The 20,925-nt window shown below is 44.1% G+C and overlaps 1 protein-coding gene across 2 annotated transcripts in view; it reads left to right on the top strand.

The window, feature by feature from the left end:
* Positions 1 to 20,925, top strand: part of Nrp2 (neuropilin 2) — a 128,331-nt gene that overhangs the window by 22,423 nt on the left and 84,983 nt on the right. For both annotated transcript variants that reach the window (XM_070018717.1, XM_070018727.1), the window contains exon 3: positions 14,710 to 14,891. In XM_070018717.1, coding sequence (XP_069874818.1) covers positions 14,710 to 14,891 — 182 coding nt within the window. The remainder of the gene's footprint in view (positions 1 to 14,709; positions 14,892 to 20,925) is intronic.

Genomic DNA, 20,925 nt, shown 5'->3' with positions numbered 1-20,925 from the left:
AAGACTTCTCTGTGTGCAAGAGGGCAACTCCCACTCACTCAGGAGAGAGGCCACAGGTTGATTCCTCGTGACATAGGACAGAGTTAGTGCCTGCCCACCCCAGAACTGTTCCTGTTCCCCAGAGGAACCAGTAAGTGGTATCAGTACCTCATTGTATTGCAACAGTCCTCTAATGACAGAAACAGACTAGCCTCTGGGTACTGGTGCAGTAAGGCCCAGAGTCCTGCTAACTGGGACCCAGCCAGCCACTGACCCTGATCCAACCCAGAACTCCACCAAGGAACTTCAGCACACCCGAGGAGCAGAGGAAAAAAATTAAAAACAACAACAACAGCAACAACAACAACTCACAGATTGTTCTCCTCTTACCAAGGTTAAAGTGCAGTTGGGACAAAGGTTATTTTTGGTAGTTTGTTTTTAAATATGCGATGTTGCAATCACAACCCTCTCAATGCAAGCTTCACGGTGGATCTATTTCTTAACAATGCATTTTATCTTCTGATTGAGAAAATCACTGGAGATTTTATCATGCACAATCCCACTTGTTCTGCCTCTCAACCCTGGCACCTTCTTGAAACCCAGAGATCCCAGAGGGCCTGAGTCTCACCCCATGTAACTCCTTGTAATTCTCCTATCTAATTACACCGGCTGGAAAGCCTGTCAAGAAATTCAGTGGGAGCTCCAGGTGTGGAGGGGATAAAGCAGAGACCAGAAAGACACAAGTCAAGACATTAGGCTTTTCTAAAAAGAGATTTGTGGGTTTTCTTGTAGTCATGAGACCTGTAGGAAGAAAAAAGAGCACACTGTCTTTGTTTTGTCTGTTTTAGTAGCAAGAGGATTTAAATCTTTAGATAACGAGAAACTCAGAGATAATTTAATTCCATTCCATTCTTGTATTTCTGCATGGATAAATCATCCCAGAAAAAAAAGCACACACACACACACACACACACACATATATATATATTCATATATATATATATACATATATATATACATATATATGTATATATGTATATTCATATGTGTGTGTGTGTGTGTGTGCTTCCCTTATCATTTCTTCTACAGAAACCTTCCATAATCATCCTTCATTATAAGGGATACCTCACCCCAGTTGATTGCAGGATAGAAGTTGTATTTAATTTACATAATCAAATTTTTTTTCCTAGAAGGAAAAATTCCTGGAAAAAAATTTTAGCTGGATCAAAAATTTAAGAAAGAAAAAGAAGCTACATGTGGATTGGGCTTAGGTTTCGGAGGATGGCATAGGATTTTATACATGAGAGAAAGATCATATGATATTTTGATGTGTTTTTCTAGTTTTGTAGCCAAACACCTTGGCAATACATAAAATATATACTATTATATTATCTGTATATTACATATATAACATGAATATGTATATATTATGTATACTATTATATTACATCAATCAATTGATTGATAGATGATAGATAGTTTTTTGTGTGTGTGTGCCAGTTCTGGGGCTTGAACTCAGGGTCTGAGTACTGTACCTACCTGAGCATTTTTGCTCAAAGCTAGCACTCTATCACTTGGGCCACAACTCTACTTTTAGCTTTTTTTGATTAGTTTATTAGAGATAAGAGTCTCATGGACTTCCCTCCCTGGGCTGACTTTGAACCCTGATCATCAGATCTCAGCCTTCTGAATAGCTAGAATTATAGGTGTGAGCCACCACCAGCACCTAGTATATTTTTTTTGATGCTGCTCATCATTTATTTCACTGTTATCTTGTAACCACAAGAACAAGTTAGCCTAGTCTCTGAGATAAATTCTCTATATCCAACTTCCAATCCTCATTTTTACTTGCCACAGCATTAACATCTTTGATAATGATAATCATTTTTTGTTTTGGTTTTTTTTGTTTTGGTTTTTCAAATTCTTTCTTGTGATTAAGTGATTACATAATTTCCCAAATTTCACAGTATTGTGGGATAGTGATGCTTAGTTAAAGTCACAAACACATTTTAACTTTCATGGGGCAAATTGTCTATCATGGTCTATAACATTTATGAGTTCTATGAGATTTGCAATACAGTTATTTCTTCCACATTGGGTGATATGTACATTTCTTTTGTTTTGCATATCATCACCTGTTCCCTCTTTCCTACTTGTTCCCTCCCTCCCATTGCTGCCATTGAGTTGCTTAGTTCATTTTGATCAATGTCCAGTGCAGCTGATGGGTCCTGCTGTTGTATGTTTTTCCCTGATTCCCTCTAGTTCTGTGTTGTCCTCCTGGTTTCCCTCTGGTGTGCACATATATACCATATATGTGATCAGCAGCATGGGGTTATTTAGTAGTGATTCGACCAGATGAGTGGAAATCCTTTGTTTCTCAAGTCTTGTTAATTTTGTCCTATCACATTACATTTTGGATTTAACATCCACTTATCAGGGAGACCATGTACCGTTTGTCTCTTTGCTCTTGGCTTACCTCACTCAAAATGATTTCTTCTAGCTCCATCCATTTCCCTGCAAATGCCATTACTTTGTACTTTCTAATGGCTGCATAATATTCCATTGTATATAGATACCACAATTTTTGGATCATTCATCTGTGGTGGGACATCTGGGTTGTTTCCATATTCTGGCTATTGCAGCACCTAGTATATTATGTATATATTTTTTAAAGATTTTGTTTGATGTGCTCTGTTTAGGGGTTTTACGTGTGTGTGTGTGTGTGTGTGTGTGTGTGTGTGTGTGTGTGTGTGTGTGTGTGTGTGTGTGTGTAGGGAGTATGGGGGAGATTAGATAACAGTAGAAAACATTTAAGGAGCTCTTAGAGACAGCAGGTGATAGCCACGTTTAACTCACACAACAAACTATGAAGCTAGACTTCTATTATTCCCACTAAACTAGATGGAAATACAGGGGCTCTGGGAAATGATGCAGAGCTGAATGGAAGCCTGTGAACCCAAAATTCTTTCTCATACCTGTGACTCAGACTGTGTCAGTGTGTACCTCGGGTGCCATCCCCTCTCCTCTGCTCAGGTATTTGGGGCCCCTGACTTCTTGAGATAGGCCTGACTAGCTTTCCTCTCCTTTCTATTCCTTTTATTTCCTTCTTCCTGCCACATAGTCACAGGCGGATGCTAGTGGAGCCATCAAGGAAAAAAAAGTCTTTCTGTTTCTTTTAGGATAAGCCTGAAGCCTGACCTAGTCAATAGTCTTCATCTACCCCCCTGTCACCCACCTCTTACCCCCCAACCCACTACCCTCTTCAAATAACCAGTCCTGCTAGTACCACCTTCATTCTCTGTCTGGAATCTGAAGACGTGAAGGCCAGTAATGGAGTGTCAGCGGAAGTAATTGATTCCTCACACACAGAGAATTCTCCTGCCTTTAGTGTCAATGGAGCTGAACCAGATTCTGGGCGGGTGAGCGAGACGTGTAAACAGTCCATGGCTGAGCTGTCAGGACTGAGCTAGACACACCACACAGGAGGGTGAGTGAGAGGGAAAACCATGGAACAAATAATTGTTTTGTAGCAAAGGAAAGGAGTAAATAATATTTCAGCCCAGGGATTGGCAGTTGGAGAGGGATGGTGGCAGGCTGGCAGCCCAAGGAAGCATGTGGTATTCGTGGAAACAGGTATTCATGGAAGAATTTTTTTTCCCTTTGTCTCAAGGTAGGAGGTTTGTCTTCACCCCACCCTCCTCTTCCCATTATCGTCATTATTATCATTAAAATAATTACCGTAACAATTACCGTTGATGAGACCTCAGATTTTATACTGCACCTTTCATCTGAAAGTTCAAAGTGATTTATCTCTGTATCAACCCTTGGAAGAGCAGTGGGAGATTAAGAAAGTGTTAGGACTTGGGGTGGGGGTGGGGTCTTTTACCTTGGGAAACTGAAGTCCAAGCCCAGGTTAAGTATTCGGGTGTCGCTTTCTCTTCTGGGGGCTCTGGGCTGCTGTACTCTTCCCACTCGGCTCTTATCCACATGGGGCTTTTACAGCTCACCCTGGGCACAAATGCCTCCTCCATACTGTGAAGCCCTGCTGGTCTCTGCAAGATGGTGACCAGCCAGCCATCCAGTCAGCCAGCAGTTCCACAGACAAAACCAGGCTGCTTACATCTTTCCGGTCTGACTTCACCATCCTACTCTGACATCCTTTTTACCCAAAGAGTACCCAATATTTCCCATCATTGGCTACTTCTATCCCCAACAATCCCCTGCCTGATCCTTTTAGCAGAGCAGACACATTTCTATGGCAGACTAAGGCCGGGGCTGGGACAGTCATTGCCTGAACTAGACCGGCTTTGTACTCCCAGAAGCCATGACACTTCGTGACACAGCATCCAGGATGCAGTGTCCAAGTGACACTTGGAGAAGAGGAAGCCGTTCCAGCTGAGTAGCCAGTAAGAGCTATATTCAGAATGTCCACCCTGGTGTGGCAGCAGTCCCTTCCTGCCTGGACATTAGTGTGGGCCTGTCATTTCCACACCCCAGTGCTTTTTGCACAGCAGTGACAAAGTTTTGTCCCTGGAGCCCAGAGAAGACGCTCTGAGCTTTGTAAGTGAAGCTCTGAGGGATCGAAAATCCTGCCGCCATACTGCCCACCTCCTCTCCAATTGTCCCCTTCTTGGGCTTTCAACAGGGGATGTTTTTCTGGCAAGTTCTGTGTCTGCTGAGTTTTGTGGGTACCAGCAGAGAAGGTAGAAAGAAGACTGGGAGCCTAAGACCCATAGGAAAAAAACCAACAGGACTTGTTTCATGCCATGATTGGTTCCCTGATGCCTAGCATACCTCTGTTCCCAGCAGGCTTCCCCACCCCCATTGTTGTTTTTTTTTTTTTGACAGATGGGGTGGTTATGATTTTGTTCTCACAATTGGGTCCTCCGGGAGCCAAGAGTTAGTGAACTCTTGTCCCACAGGGAACAGTTCACTCTGCCAAGTGGAGGGATGCTGCCAGAACACCAGGGCCCCCGAGTGATGTGTTCTGATTTCCCCTCAGTGGTTACCTGTTGCCTTATACCCCTGCCCATCAGCCCTGGGAGACACACAGGCAGGATCACTGCACTTATTTATGAGGTGAGGTAAACTGAGGCCCTGGAATATGATGGATCCAGGCCAGCATTGGATGATTGAATGAGTCTTGGGCTCTGCTAGTATTCATCTTAACATATAACCACCAAAGGCAGCTGCTACCCTTGAGAAGAAGCAGACAGACAGAAGTTGTGGGTTAATCTTGCTTACTTTGTACTCCGGTAGCATGGCAAGGGGTCTTTGAGCGTGCCAGAATGGTGAGGATACCACAGATGCAGAGCAGACCAAAAGATGCACAATGGCACTGGAAAGAGCTTATCCCCAAACCTTGAACTTCCCACTTCCATAAGCAAACACGGTCCCTCCAAGCAACCTGCCAGAGTCATTGCTGGCCCAGGAGCCAGCAGATCTGTGACTATGAGGCCTTAGGAATGTACTAGGGCAGTGAGGGAGAAGTGGCATTCACCCACAGGGTCAGGGCAGAAGTGCTGGATGCTTTGTTGTGTGCCCTCCATTCTCTGAAAGTCATCGGTAGTGGCATTTATCAGACACCCTGTGCAGAGAGCAGTCTCCTTCCTCACGTTGAACATGTTCTTGGCAGCCTGCTCCACAAGAAACAATGGGACAGGGCCCTCTCCATCATTCCCGGGGCTTCTGCGGAAAACACGACCAGGGATTATAAATAGATCTTATTTGTAGTTTTGTTTCCATTTTCTTGCCTTCAAGGGTTTGTTGTTTTTTTTAAGAATAATTCCCTCCATTTGTTTTGGGTTATTCTCTGTGCATACTTCCTTTGCTGGGTGGTCAGATTTCTTCCTTTCTAAAGAAGCTGTGGTGACTCTGATTCTGAAGAGGTAGCAAATAAAAAGTACCCAATATCAGAGATTTGTGGTAGAAAAGAAAAAAAAAAAAGGAAGAAAAATGTAAACAATTGCTATGTAAAAGACACCAGGCACCAATGCAGAAATACAATCAAGAGAGTGTGTTTGGGAACCATTTGTAGCCTGGAAGTTAGATAAATAATAATGACATTAGTGGCACCAAACAAACAGCCACTCATTGAGCTGTCATTTGGTGAGCTGGGCAGGAGTTCACAAGCAGTGGGGAGGGAGATCCCTCACTGAGTTGGGGAGAGGTGGTTTTGAATCCAAGCCTGGCAGGTTGGTTCTACAGTGGGCTCACAAACACAAGACTAAAGTCAAATCTCTAAGACTCAGATGAAGGATTTGTGTGGGTGGTGGATTTGTGGAAACCTAGCCCCAGTGCTTGTGAAGTTGGGGACAATAAGACTGTAACTGCCACTTGATATGTCATCTTGTGTCAAGTTTCCAGAGTGCCAGGTCTATGTGACTCTTCTTTTCCCCAAACTCAGTTTTGTTGAACAATGGTAACCAAAAAAAAAAAAAAAAATAGCATGGGTTTCTCAGGTATCTGGCACTGGGTTGAGCCTGAATAGAACTCCAAAATCTTGGCCTGACTTACTGTGCACCACTAGCAAGCAACTGAGATTAGCTAGGGTGGGCCATAGAGCCCATAGTTACATTCCTTAGGGTCCATCATATCCTACTGGACAGAAATTTTTTTTGTGTAATATTAATTTCAGGTTTGTATTATCACAGACTCCTTCCATAGGAAAATGCACTTCCCCACAAGCGCACACAATTTCTTTTTTTAAAAAATATTTATTTTGTATTGTAAAGATATTGTACAAAGGGGCTACAGTTACATGAGTAAGGTAATGAGTACGTTTCCTGTGAAGCATTGTTACCCCCTTCCTTTGTTTTTCCCCTACCATCCCTTCCCTCCCCACCTCCCCAACTCCTCCCTCCCCCCCAAAGCCTGTATCCTTATTTCAGCATTTTATTATTTCCCTTCCCCTCCCCAAGTTAGAAAAAAACGTATATATAAGATGCAGGGCACTGGAATCAAATGCAGTGAAAACAGGGATTGTACCATGGGGGAAGAACATTAAAAAACGACCAAAAAATCACATAGTACATTATAAGTACATTAAAAACAACAGCAAGAAAAATAAAACCTCTTGTGTCCCTATCTTGGGGTTCATTTTGCTTAGCATCATCTTATATGATCATATGTACATAGCTTTTGAACTTTTCTGCTTGTCTTAGACATATACTAGATATTGCGAATAAGGGAAACCATGGGACCTATGTTTCTTTGGGCCTGGCTTACTTCACTTAATACAATTTTTCCAAGTCTTTCCATTTCCTAACAAATGGGGTGGAACACACAATTTCAACATGTGATCGTGGGGGTTTCCCAGCCAGTGAGACTCTCATGTGGACTTCGCTGGAAATCCTGTGGACTTCAGAATCTGTGGCTGATACTCTAGGAGCATATAAATAGCCAGGATCCTATTTTTCTCACTCTGTGGGCCATATGTTCACATATGGGTGCACATTCGCTTATAAAAATACTACACTTAGCAAAATTAATATGTTATCCCATCTGAACATTTACAAGCTAGATTTCTACTGTGTGAATCTTGAGACCGTGCCTTTCAAAGCTCGCTGTTGCTCTTGGTGATTTGTCTGTGAATTTTGGCACATCTTGCAGGCTTTGTTTAAATAGAGGGCTAGGTAAAAAGAGCAAGATTTGCTGAAATCTCTTACATTCATTCTGCCCATTTTGTGGGAAACCTGAGACCAAAGGTTTCCTTCTATCTGCGCCCTATGAGACTCTCTAGAAATCTGGATTTTTCATGACTCTAAGGTCTTTGTTCAATGAGGCAAAGGGAGGGATGAGAACTGGCTTCTAACCACCATTCCACGTCATGACATTGAGTATAACATTAGTGGTTTTTTGTTTGTTTGTTTACCTCTGTGTGTGTGTGTGTGTGTGTGTGTGTGTGTGTGTGTGTGTGTGTGTGTGTGTGTGTGTGTGTGTGTGTGTGTGTGTACCAGTCCTGGGGCTTGAACTCAGGGCCTGTGAGCTGTTTGTTAGCTTTTTCTGATCAAGGCTAGCTACTTGAGCTACACCTCTACTTCTGGGGATAAGAATTTCATGGACTTTCTTGCCCAGGTTGGCTTTGAACCTTGATCCTCTGAGTAGTTAGGATTCAAGGTATGAGTCACCAGTGCTTGGATAACTTCAGTCTCTGAGTCTGTTTCCACACCTGTTAATGAAGGGCAACCATATCAGGATGTGGCATGTATTAAAGCAGGGTTAAATGATATAATATCTAAACCCAGAGCTAAGCCCTCATAGTAATTGCTCAATAAAATGTGAGCCCTTCCCATTGATACACTAGCTCATTAAGTGAGTGGTACCAACAAAAGGGAATAGTGTAAAGAAATAAAATGTACTTCTTAAAAGATAGGACATGACAACAAGCAGATCTCTCCAGAAAGGGCGGAGCCCAAAAGCAGGTGGCTTGGCTTTGAGCCTGATTTGACCAGGGAGCTGAGCACTATGCAGACCCACCCTACACCCTACTTCTGTCTCCTGTAGCTTCTTTGTTGGGAACTTGCACATGACAGTGGTGGCTTTTCCTCCAATTTTCCCCTGCAGATTTTAATATCAGGATTAATAAGACAGTGTTTGTCATCGTCTTTGAGCTTCCTGGAAGAAAGGCACTCCGGGAGGTGGTAAATTCTCTGGCCTGGATAATCTACTCATGAAATATGGAACTTTGAAAGTGTGAGAAAATTCTCAAATCACTTTGACAGCATTTTAATTATAGTTGATTTGTTTGCCGCTAATAGTGAAAATGCTGTCAGCACGATATGAGCTGTTTCTTCCCTGCAAAATGTTATATTCGTGTTTGTGTGTGTGTGTGTGTGTGTGTGTGTGTGTGTGTGTGTGTGTGTGTATGTCATGAGGCAACATTTATGTTTTCAGATATAATCAGAATAGCTCATGGAATGTGTTGGGGCACAAAGGTAGAGGCTACCACAGAGCATGTCTTCTTAACAGCACCAACCTTAAGTTTCTTACCTGTTTATTCACTTAGCACACCATCAGTGTGATTAACATTGATCCCTCCTGTGACAGCTACCAAATGAGTATTCCAAATCTGAAAGAGACAAGGCATGTCCTTGCCCATGGTGCTTGCTACCTACTGCAGGAGATGGATCATTAACAAAGAGACACACATATACACCACAAGACTATTCCAGAGGACAGTCATAGCCACTAAAGAAATAAGAAGTTGGGTGATCATGGCTCATGCCTGTAATTCTGGTGATTCAGGGAGGCTGAGATCTAAGGATTGCAGTTCAAAACCAGCTGAGACAGGAAAGTCTGTGAGACTCTTATTTCTACTTTATCACCAAAAAGCCAGAAGTAGAGGTGTGGCTCAAGTGGTAAAGTGCAAGCCTTAAGTAAAAAAGCTGAAGGTGGAGCTCAGGCCCTGAGTTCAGGCCCCAGTACTGGTGTACATGTGCATAGACACACACACACACACACACACACACACACACACACACAGAATGAGAGAGAGAGAGAGAGAGAGAGAGAGAGAGAGAGAGAGAGAGAGAGAGTGAAGGACACAAGCAAGGGAGCAAGGGAGCAAAGAAGTAGGGAAGGGAAAGAAGGATAGAATAAGATGGAAAAGAGTGTGCCATCTAAAATGAACAGTCAGAGCAGACATCTCTGAGGAGGTGATATTTGCACCTATGCCAAAAGGAGGAGGAAAAAACAGCCCTAGACAAGGATAATACAAGTACTGTCATCAGAGGAAAGAGCCTCAGAAATAGCTTGCCCATCTACAAAATGTCTTAAATATTCTGAGGCAAACAGCATGAAGGAAGGAAGGTATCACCTGTTGGCAAAGGTTTTGAACCCAAGCATTTGGATATAGAGCCCCAAATCCCATAGATGAGCATAGCATTCTTACTTAGAAGACCTACGGAGATGGACTTGGGCAGAAATTAATCTCGCTCTGGGCGCAGGTCTCATTGGAGAGTCTTCCTCCATGGGCTCCATTGCTTTGCTGGCAAGTATCAAGCATGGGCAGAGCAAGGGACACCAGAAAGCCTTTCATCATGTCTGCCAGTGATGAAGGAAGAGATGAGATTGTTGCTATTTCATCTCTCCCCCCCATGGACTCTTAAAATTAATTCTACTGTCAAAATTCCCACACCCCAGCTGTGGGTTTGGAGAGAAGAAATGAAGACTTTGAAGCTGAGCGAGAAGATTAAGAAAGTATTCTCTAGACCAATGTTCCCCACGCAGACGACGGAATCTGTGGAGATCATTAAAGAGACACATGGGGAACCATTATGGAGAGAAACAAATAGCCAGGAGTAGAAGTGGCCGGTCTGACTCGGGAAAAATAAGTAAATAAATAAAATAATGATAGGCAGTGTTTAAGCTTTCCAAGGAATTTTTTCATTTGAGCGAGATTATGAAGAATGAAACACAAACACTGTAGTTAATATGTCTCTTAGCTGGTGTATGTGGGCCTTCCAGAAAAGAAGTTAATAAGCTCTAAGAGGAGCTTTTCAACTTATCCCACTTGACTATCCTGGGGTGAGCTCTGAATCTGTACCTCAGATTCTTTTCCCAAACAAACACAGGAGATTGGAGGCTAGATGCAAAGCTGTATTTACTCCCAGGACACAAAACTTCCTAAGCTCATGCCCTGAGCTCTTCACAAATGAACCTGACAACACTGAAATTTCTGAGATTTACTTCAGCTGCACTAAATCCCTAATGATGATGATGATGATGATGAAAATTCCCCAAATGAGTCAGTCACAGGGGAGGTAAATCACACATTCTCTATGGAAGTCAGTAAGTCACTGCGAGTGTGACCAGACAGAAGGCCTTAAGGTTAAGTGGGCCCCTGGAAGATGAGGAAGTTCAGCCGCAAATTGTAGCTCCAAGCCACTTCTCCTTTAAGCAAACAAGACAGAAAAAAAATCTAAATATTCTTTAGTTTTTGCAAAGCTCAAGGAAGGGCAAGAGTCCATTCACTAACGAGCTCAGAGAGACAGTGTCTAAGTAAATTTTTCACACTCTATGTGTAGGTATAGGACTTGTGAGTTTTTCACACGATACATGTATGCAGCTATGTAAGGATGTGTGTGTTGCTGGCCACATTACAAATAAGGAGGGGGCAGTCTATTGAGCAAATTGAGTCGCGCTTGCAGTGATGGTGTTTATGGGTAGCCCTGCCTCCTGGCAGACTCAGTTAATCCCCTAAATGACACCAAGGGTGATTAGGCAGCCTGACAAGCCATCCCACTTTGGAAGACTAAGCCAGTAGGATGGCAGGGTCTCCTCTTTTTCCTTCCAGAGAAACTAGCAATACAAGGCTAGTATGAAACAAATTTTTTAAAGTGTTGATTATATGCCATGTCCTCCCCACACTATTCGAGGTATTGTGACCTGCCATGTCTTATTTGGTCCTCTCTCCAGATCTGTGGCATGGCTGTTGCTGATGGTGGTAATGATGAATTTCTTTCCCCCTCTGCCTAACCTTAAGAGCTTATTTTTCTCAGCTCTTCTGTATTTGGAAAAACAAAAAAGGAATCTTAATGGAAGCAGCTCTATTTTATGAAATTTTGACTTATTAAAGAAATGCAGGCTTATAAAAAACAATTGAGATAATAGAAAAGTAAAAAGAAGAAAGCAAAATTATCCTGCCACCCATGCATTTAACCACTGTTGGTATTTTAGTACGTAACTTTTTCAGATGCTTCCTATATGTTTATGCAAGGAAATACAGGCTTGTATTTTTAAGCATATTTTTTTAATCTGCTCAATTTTTGTTTTTGGTTAACAGGATATCACAAACACTTTCTACAAAAAAAAAAAATTCTCCTTGAAGCACTCTTTATTCTCACAGCCGATATTTCATTTTATAAACTTAGCAAAATTGATTTACTTGCCCTCTCTGGTTAGGCTTTTTTCAACATGATGTTATTTATAAGCAAAGTGTCTTCCTACTTCATATGCTTTTTTTAAAAAATTGCACAAAAGATGTATATACATCTTTCCACAACTGTCTTATTATTTTCTTAGGAAGAATTTCTAGCAGATGAACTTCTAGATTAAAGGTTATGTACATGTTAATTTGTGTCACATTTGGCCAAAAAAAAAAATACCTTCTATTTTACTTATATGATACCTCTACATATTTGTTCTCTCTCTCTCCCCCCCACCTCATCTCCCCCTCCCCCTTCTCTCAGCAAGTATCTTCTCTATAGTCCAGCTTCCCTATCTCTGCCAGGGGTCTGAGGCTACAGCAAACCACAATTAACCTTCTTAAGCACACACAGGGCCAGCCAATGGAGTATTAACCCATGTACCTCATGTAGATTAGATTTGCTCATGTAAATCTCACAGCAGCCCTAGGAAGATACAGGGAGGTCTGAATGGCCCCTATTTTTCCACATTTCTGAGGCTCAGAAAGGTCCTGTCACTTGCCTGAGGGCACCCAAGTGGTCTAGTAGGACTCCAAACCCTGCCTTGTCTCCTTCCAGGACACGGAGGTCTTTCCCAAAGAGCCTGGGGACATGCCTAATGAAGGAGTAGGTTGGCAGGATTTTCCACCTGTGTGCAGCACATTGCTAGATGGTCGCCCTTGCTCAGCTGACTGTGATTCAGGACAGCACATACCCTCTGGGTAGAAACAGCAAGGAGGGGTTTTCCAGAAGTTCCTGGGAGTTTCCCCTGAGAACAAACTAAGGGTCTTTTTACTCCTGTTTTGGAAATGAGGAAGCCTGCTTTCAAAGTCACCACCATTTCCCACACCCCAGACCCCAGCAGCTTGCCCTGCCCTGGGCCCTCCCCCATTTGCCTTTCTCTCTATGGCTCCTGGGGGAGTTGCTCTCTCCCAGCCTGGCTCTGCTTCCCAGGCAGGAGCATGATCCTCTGGGGTCTCAGAACGAAGTACTCCTGGTCCTCTCATTCCTCCTTCACAGTCGTCTTTATCTGGTGGTGGATAAGCACACTGAAATGTGGCTCAGGGGCTCCAGAGAGGCCTCCACACTCTCTAGCTCAAGGCAGGCGCTTGTGGAAGCATTCACTGTTCACAGAGCCCAGCATGACAGGAGCCAGCAGGCATATCCTGAGGGGGGGGCCACATGGCCAGCCACTTTCTCCTACAAGGAAGAGATTTCTCATGTGTTGTTTTAACAGGTTGATGCCAAATAAATAGAGAGGGAGGAGGGAAGGGAAGATGGCTCAATGTTAGCAAATAAAATCTGCAGAGAGCTTCATGTGGTAGGGAGGAAGTTTCTTACCCTAACAGCTGTGGCAAAAACTTCACTGGAGTAACCAAGAAAGGAGCAGAGACAAGAGTACAGTGTGACCACTAGAGCTTGCTCCTCCGCTAGTGCCAAGATGGAGCCGGACTCCATGTATACACCAGGCTCAGGAAGGCTTTGCAGCATCTTTCGGCCACAGCAGGCCAATTTGATTCTATATAAAAGGGACTGAGTGGCCAGGTGCTGGTGGCTCATGCCTCAAAGCCTAGCTACTTAGGAGGGTGAGATCTGAGGATCAATGTTGGAAGCCAGCCTGAGCAGGAAAGGCTATGGGACTCTTACCTCCAACAAAATACTCAGAAAAAGCTAGAAGTACCTCTGTGCCTTCAGTGGTAGAGCATTAGCCTTGAGCAAAAGAAGCTCAGGGACAGCACCAAAGCCCTGAGTTCAAGCCCCAGGACTGGCTCCAGCCTCTCCCTGAGGATATTGGTTTGCACAGACGTTGGATTCCCAGGAATTCATTCCTTCTTTTAGAGAAATGTTTTTATTATCTGACACGATGCTGGTTCCTTTCTAAATCATGTTGTTGACTAAACACTGCTGATGAGACTCATCTCAGGGAGGGAGGTGGCTCCTACCCTTATTCTCTTACTTTTTAATTGATGGTGGTTCCCATCAATTAAAAATAAGGAAAGCAAGATGAAGATGATAAACACTTCTGAGCATGGCTTGGTGGTAGCTTCCTCTTGTTCTAGTTAGTATCCCCAGGCCAGCCCAGGCAAAGAACAAGAGAGATCCACTGCGACCAACAGACTTGCGCATGTTGATGCGTGTCTGTGGTGCCAGCTACATGGGAGGCATAGGTTGGGGGATTGAGGTACAAGGCCAGCCCTGGGCAAAAACCTAACAACCTAGCTGAAAAACAATTGAAAAGCAAAACAAGGCTGGCAACTTGGCTTAAATGGTAGAGTGTCTGCCCAAGTAAATCTGAGCCGCTGAGTTCAACTTCCAGTACTGCCAAAAGCAAAGAAAAGGAGAAAAACTTCTAAAAACATCCCCGGTGTACCTAGCACAGTGTCTGGCTCCCTCATGGGTACTTTTCTCAGTCCATTTCCATACCAGTCTTCAGAATATTTTTCTAATCTAACAGATGAAGATGTTGATGCTCAAAAGGTCATTACCCAAACCTAAGGAGAAACTGAGATTCAGAGAGATAGCTGTGGAAATAGAAAAAGGGGGAAAAAATGTGCTGCCCAAGGAAGAAAACAGTTCTTGTTCCGAGATCTTTGATAGAATGATTGCTATTGCTTTTATGTGTGCGAGAGATAACACCTCCCACCCCTGCACTCATTCTTTGTGTGTCTTGAACAAAACATCTTCCCCAGTCTGTTTGCGGGCGTGCCCAACCAAGCACAGTGTGGTCTTTGTTTATCACTGAAACACCTGACCGCCTATAAATGGATGGAGAGAACTGAAGGATTTTCTTCTCTCTCCCGGGCCCCTTTTTGCCCTCCCCTAGGTATGACTTCATTGAGATTCGGGATGGGGACAGTGAATCTGCCGACCTTCTGGGCAAGCACTGTGGGAACATCGCCCCGCCCACCATCATCTCCTCCGGTTCTACGCTCTACATCAAGTTCACTTCTGACTATGCCCGACAGGGGGCAGGCTTCTCGCTGCGCTATGAGATCTTCAAGACAGGTCAGTGTGTGCTCAACCACTGGGGATGGGAGCATGTAAAAAAGATGGATAGTGGGATGGAGAGGAGGAATCAAGGCTAGGGGGTTGGAGTCAGGTGGTAAGAGCTGGGCGAGAGGGTCTAGGTCTGTCTGAGACACTTGAGATGAAAAGCCAGACCAGGCTGTCATTCAACTTGATGGGGTAGGCCAAGCACTAAGAGATTGGGACGGGGGGGGGGGGGGGGGGGGGGGGGGGGGAGGTGCTCAGAAAGGAGGAGAAAATAGATGCAAAAGGACTTTGGAGAGAATCTAACTTTTATATCGGAAATTCAAACTCATTGTCATGGGGAGAAGGAATATTTGATTATACTCCTTCCAATGGCTTCCCCGTTTAATGTTGCCTTTCTTTGGATTCACATGGAGCTGGAGCACCATAATCCTCACCCCCTCAAAGTGGAGAAAGGCCATTGTTTTAAAATACAATTTGGCGGGGCTGGGAAGGTGGCTCAGTGGTAGAGCACTTGCCTTGCATGCCTGAGTCCCTGGGTTTGATTCCTCAGCACCACATAAGCAAAAAGAAAAAGGCCGGAAGTGGTGCTGTGGCTCAAGTGGTAGAGCGCTAGCCTTGAGCTGAACAGTGCCCAGGCCCAGAGTTCAGGCCCCACGACTGGACCCAAAAAATAAAAAAATTAAAATAAAATAAAATACAATTTGGTGATCCAGTTTACCATCGCTATACAGTGAGCTACTACTTGTCACAGGCTTGTGAAAGCAATTGAGAAAATAGCAGAGAAAGAGGCAGAAAATGCTGTTGTTGTTGTTCCTGTTCTCCTCATCCTCCTCCTTCTCTCTCTTCCTCCTCTTTCTTCCTCTTCCTCCTCCTCTTAGTCCTTCTTTTCCTTTTCCTTCTCATCTTCTTTCTCTTTCTCCTCTTCCTTCTCTTCTCTCTCTTTCTCCTCCTCCTCCTCCTTCTTCTCCTTCTCTTCTTTCTCCTTCTCCTTCTCCTCCTCTTCTTCTTTTTGTACTGGAGCTTGAACTCAGGGCATAGAGAATATCCTTTAGCCTTTTCTGCTCAAGGCTGTTGCTTTACCACTTGAACCACACCTCCACTTCTGACTTTTTTCTGGCCAATTGGAGATGAGAGTCTTTTGTATTTGTCTGCCTGAACTGGCTTCAAACCACAATCTTCAGATTTCAGTAATTAGAGGTGTGAGCCACAAACACCCAGCTTTTCTTTTGAGTTGATTGATTACATTGGTGCCCTCTCACCCTCAACCTTAGATCCCTTTAGGCCCAAAGAACACAGACCAGAGCTCATGTCCTTGACTGGGTAGAAGGGACTTCTATTTATAGGACACTGCTTCAGCATCCACACATACAGTCTCAAAGTAGCTGCTCCCAGTTGAGCCAGTGGTCCTGCTTATGTGAAGGCTAAAGGAGGCCTAACCTCCAACTCTCCCTCACCCTGCCTGGCTTCCCACAACAGAGGCTCCTGCACCATGTTTAAATGTCTTCCTCCTGCAGTAGCCTAAGTTTTACAGCTCGAGGATAGGGTCTGGTTCACAGAGAAGCTGTCAGCCCTGTCATCAAGAGACCCAAGACCGGCGCCTGTTGAGTTCAGTGTGAGGGGAACTATTCATATATATTTTCTCTTTCATTAAACAGTTCTTGAAAGGAAGTGGTAGCTGCTGAAAGCACTTTTTATATCCACCCTGTCTAAATATTTGTCTAATTTGTCTGCCCAAGATGGTGAAATCAAATGAAGGGGTGGGGTCAGGGGAAAATGTATTGTACCAGAGTAGGAGCCTGTGCAGTCACAGGATACTGGGCCCAGATTATTCCATGTTGGCTTTTCATGCTTTGGGTTACAATGAGGTCCCAGCAACAAATGGTTTGTGTGTCCAGGCTTCATCCTAGTGTGACCTGTATCCCTTGATGTTTGTGCAAGATGCAGACCAATGCCACCGGTTCTGATGAGGCCTCTTGTAAAGCAGTGGGAAGAGAAAAGAGGGACAGACTAGAACTAAGTATTGGTCTCTGCTAGTGGGAGAGACTAGTGTGGGAACCCTCAGCACTGGGGATGATGTTGGGTGAATATATATGCAAATTGAAAGGACAACTATACTGTGGCTAACTGCTAAGTGAAGGTACAATTGATATGCTGTGGGCATAAAAATGAGAGAGCCATTGAGGGACTAGCTCTTTGGAGTCTATCAGATAGCACAGTCCCAAGTAACTGAAGCTGTCACTCAGCAGCATAGTCCTAACTATAAGAGGAAAACAGCCCACTCGAGATCTTCCGGGGAGCTAGCCAAGGGAAGTCAGAGCCAGGGTGAGCCGGGCCATGAGAGATCATCTCTAATCTCAGTGTCTCCCAACTCAGTATTTTATAAGGCATGATGCCAATTCTCCAGAAAGCCACATGGGGGGAAAAAAGAGGAATGTTAACCCAGTCTATCACGCACACTTGAAAGGAGGATATTAAAAGATAACACACAAGAGGGTATCATAATTCAGTCCTTCTGATGACATGTTGAAGTAGAATTCTGAATGAGCGGCAAATCTGTAAATAGCCTAGAACAATGGTGGCAGCCGACAAAGGTGGGTGGCTTTCGCCTGGAGCAATGGGGTAGCCTGCTCTGATGTCTCACCTCTGGAAGAGCCAGCTGCACTGAGTGGCTGCCCTATCAACAACTATGCTTCTGTAGGTGAGAGTCCAGAGGTCTCCATGGGGCCATCCCTACCTGCCCATCTGAACGGCCCCTATAGAACAAATACACACACACACACACACACACACACACACACACACACACACACACACACACACACACACACACACACACACAAGCTCACACCTAGAATCCTAGCTATCCAAGAGGCTCAGATCTGAGGATCCTGATTCAAAGATAGCCCTGGCAGGAAAATTTGTGAGACTCTTATCTCCAATTAACCATCAAAGAGCTGAAAGTGGAGCTGTGGCTCAAGTGATAAAGTGCTAGCCTTGAGAAAAAATACTAAGGGACAGCATCTAGGCCTTGAGCTCAAGCCCCAGTACCAATACACACACATACACACACACACATACACACATACGGAGGAATGTACAGAATGTACAAGGAAGCAAATTCTAACCTAAGAAGTTTCGAAAGACATGTGTTCTTCTTCTAAGTGCCACATCTTCTACCCGTATTTCCACGATTGCAGTCCTGAGAGAAAATACACATTCATAGAACATAAAAGAAATGGGTGGACATGCTGAAGAAATCCAAATAAACACAGCTATGTTTGCTAGTTGGATTCATAAAAAGGAAGACGAGGGAAACTATAAACACAGATACTCAAACATCCATACAGAACATTCTTGAAGCTGCACTGCAGAATTACAGTGACAGATATATTTTCACAGTGTGGGGAACTAGATAGGGCATGTGGCTGAAGTAGAACGGTCATATCTGCACTTCGTGGGGTATAAAAGATCCTATATAGTACCAGATCATCCACCACGAGAAGAGTAAGCCCAAACAAACTCCCAAGAGCAAGTAATTTCCACTCACCAAAATCTTGAGAAGACTAGAGGAAGGAATAAATAACTTGAAAAGTAACACTGGAAACAGAATCAGTGGGAAAATGTGTGTGACCTTTGTTTTTCCTGATGCTTCTTGGACCAAAGTTCAAAATCAGGCTTTCTCTCTTGGTGCCCAGTGGCATTTCTGAAAGTGAAATGTCTAAGGCCATTTACAGACACAGGCAACCTGGGGCACCCACTACCCCACCCCTGAATTAAGGGTCTACCTGAATTTACCATCTGTGGTCCACTTTAGATAAAATCCACTGTGTTTCTACATACAGATTCCTCTGCTCACAAAGTTATGAAATGTACAGCGGTCAACATGAAGGGAGGGTTCTTTGTTATGAAATCATTCACTGCCACCCAAACTTCTGACTTGTACGGACAGTTTTAGCATCCAGTAGACTTGAATATTTGTTGACTGAGTTGTTCTTTTGTAAATTCTATCTTTTCAACACATTGCAGAAAAGTATCTTGCATTAGTCAGATTTCTGCATGACTCAACTTTCTTTTCCTTTTTTCAACATTTGACTTCCACTCTAATGGCTTGACTGTGATGCAATTAGAGATGAAAGTATGAGCTTAATAAACAAGTTTGAGTTTTCTCTATTAAAAAAAAAAGATAAAACTGAGCTGGGAAGGTGGCTCAGTGGTAGAGTGCTTGCCTTGCATGCATGAGGCCATGGGTTCAATTCCTCAGTACCACATAAGCAGAAAAAGCCAGAAGGGTGGTAGAGTGCTAGCTTTGAGCTGAACAGCTGAGGGACGGCGCCCAGGCCCAGAATTCAGGCCCCATGACTGACAAAAAATAAAGAAAAATAAAAGTAGCGTGGTGCAGGAGTTTGCACCTCTAATCCTTCCTCCTCAGGAGACCAAAAATCTGATGATTGGGACTTAGAGCCAGGCTGGACAGGAAAGTCCAGGACACTCATCTCCAATTAACCATCAAAAAGCCAGAAGTAGAGCTGTGGCTCTAGTGGTAGAATGTCAGCCTTGAGTGAAGAAGCTATGGGATAGCTCAGGCCCTGAGTTCAAGCATCAGTACCAACACATTCATGTGTGTGTGCACGTGCACACACACACACACATGCACAAAGATAAAGCTAGATAAAAGCTTTCCTACCTGATCTAAAGAAGCCAGTGAATATTGTCATTTCTAGTCATATCAGTTAGGTACACGTTTAGGGCTAGGGAATGCTTAAATCCTAAGGTTGAAACTTCCTTCCAGTTATAAAAGTTGAAAAACTCCCTCTAGTTGAATGCAGGATTCAGAACTCTGGAAATGGAATAAAGTCTCCCATGCTTCAGGCCTGCCTTGGGCTCGCTAGGTGTCACGTGGAAGCCTCGGTAATCCAACCCCATCAGTGAAAAGGATTCCACCATCAAGCCCCCTTCCCAGGGGGTTAGAGATTCCCTCAGCTTTCTAAGAGAATGACAATGGCACTAGTTCTAGCAGGGAATGTCAGGGTGCCTTTTCTCCCCCTCAAGCCAGTTGGAAATAGTTAATTTCCACCCAGCCTTGTGTGAGGCTCCCGAAGTGGCCAACATATGAAGAACGCTGCATAATAGCCTTAAACTCTAACCTTTTCAAAATTCCTCTCGGGCCCCCTGAAGACCTGCCAGCTGGCCTGGCTTTGCCCAATTGCATCACCCTGGGCCATTGAGGAGGCCCTCAGGAGTTGGAGGCCCATGGTAAACAAAGCTAAGGGGTAGAGGCCACTCCAGCTCCTCCCTCTGAGCCCAGTGGCCCCCTCACAGCTGTGGGTCTCCCTGCCTCTGAGGTGAGGTACCTAGAGCTCCCAAAGAACCCATGAAGGTTAGCTCTCGCCCATGTGTCCCCCCGTTCTCACACTGCCAAGGCTGCCACTCAAGGGGCCGCCGATGAATAGATAAATAGGGATATGGCCCTGCCCAAGCTAAAGAAAGTTGGAAGACCCTCTCCTCCCCCACTTATTTGCATGGTACCTTTTTCCAATTGAGACATGCAACTTTCCAGAAAGCCTTCATCAATGAAGAGACTTGCAGAGGAGCTGCACATAAAGACATGGCCGTGGGCTAAGATCAGTATATTGACATCACGTAGTTATATTTCACTACCCTCTCCAGAAGATGCTTCCTGCCAGTAAACACCTGGTTTATTAAGAATTTCTGTGGATATTTTTTTCTCCTCTCTTCATGCTTAGAGTGCCTTCTTCATAAATCCTGCTTCCTTTTCTTATTTTAGAACATGAACACAGTGAATAAATCCACTTGTAATTGTCAAGCATTTACATGGACAACACCAGATCTTGCTCTGTCTAGATTTGGAGGGGCCCTAGGGCCTGATTGTCCCTGCTTCCCAAGACCCATCCCTGGTTCTTCCTTGGCAAATGGTGGCTGGGTTTAAAGCCCAAAGAAGGCTCTTTTAATATGACTCCACCTAGAGGTATTAAGAGATATGGTAATTGTAATCCTCTTAGAGTTCCTGCTGTTGTCCAAGCCTGCA

This window comes from Dipodomys merriami, unplaced genomic scaffold, assembly GCF_024711535.1.
Source record: "Dipodomys merriami isolate MVZ:Mamm:240054 unplaced genomic scaffold, mDipMer1.0.p SCAF_1, whole genome shotgun sequence".
Classification (NCBI taxonomy): Eukaryota; Metazoa; Chordata; class Mammalia; order Rodentia; family Heteromyidae; genus Dipodomys; species Dipodomys merriami.
This window is presented reverse-complemented; position numbering and strand designations above follow the sequence as displayed.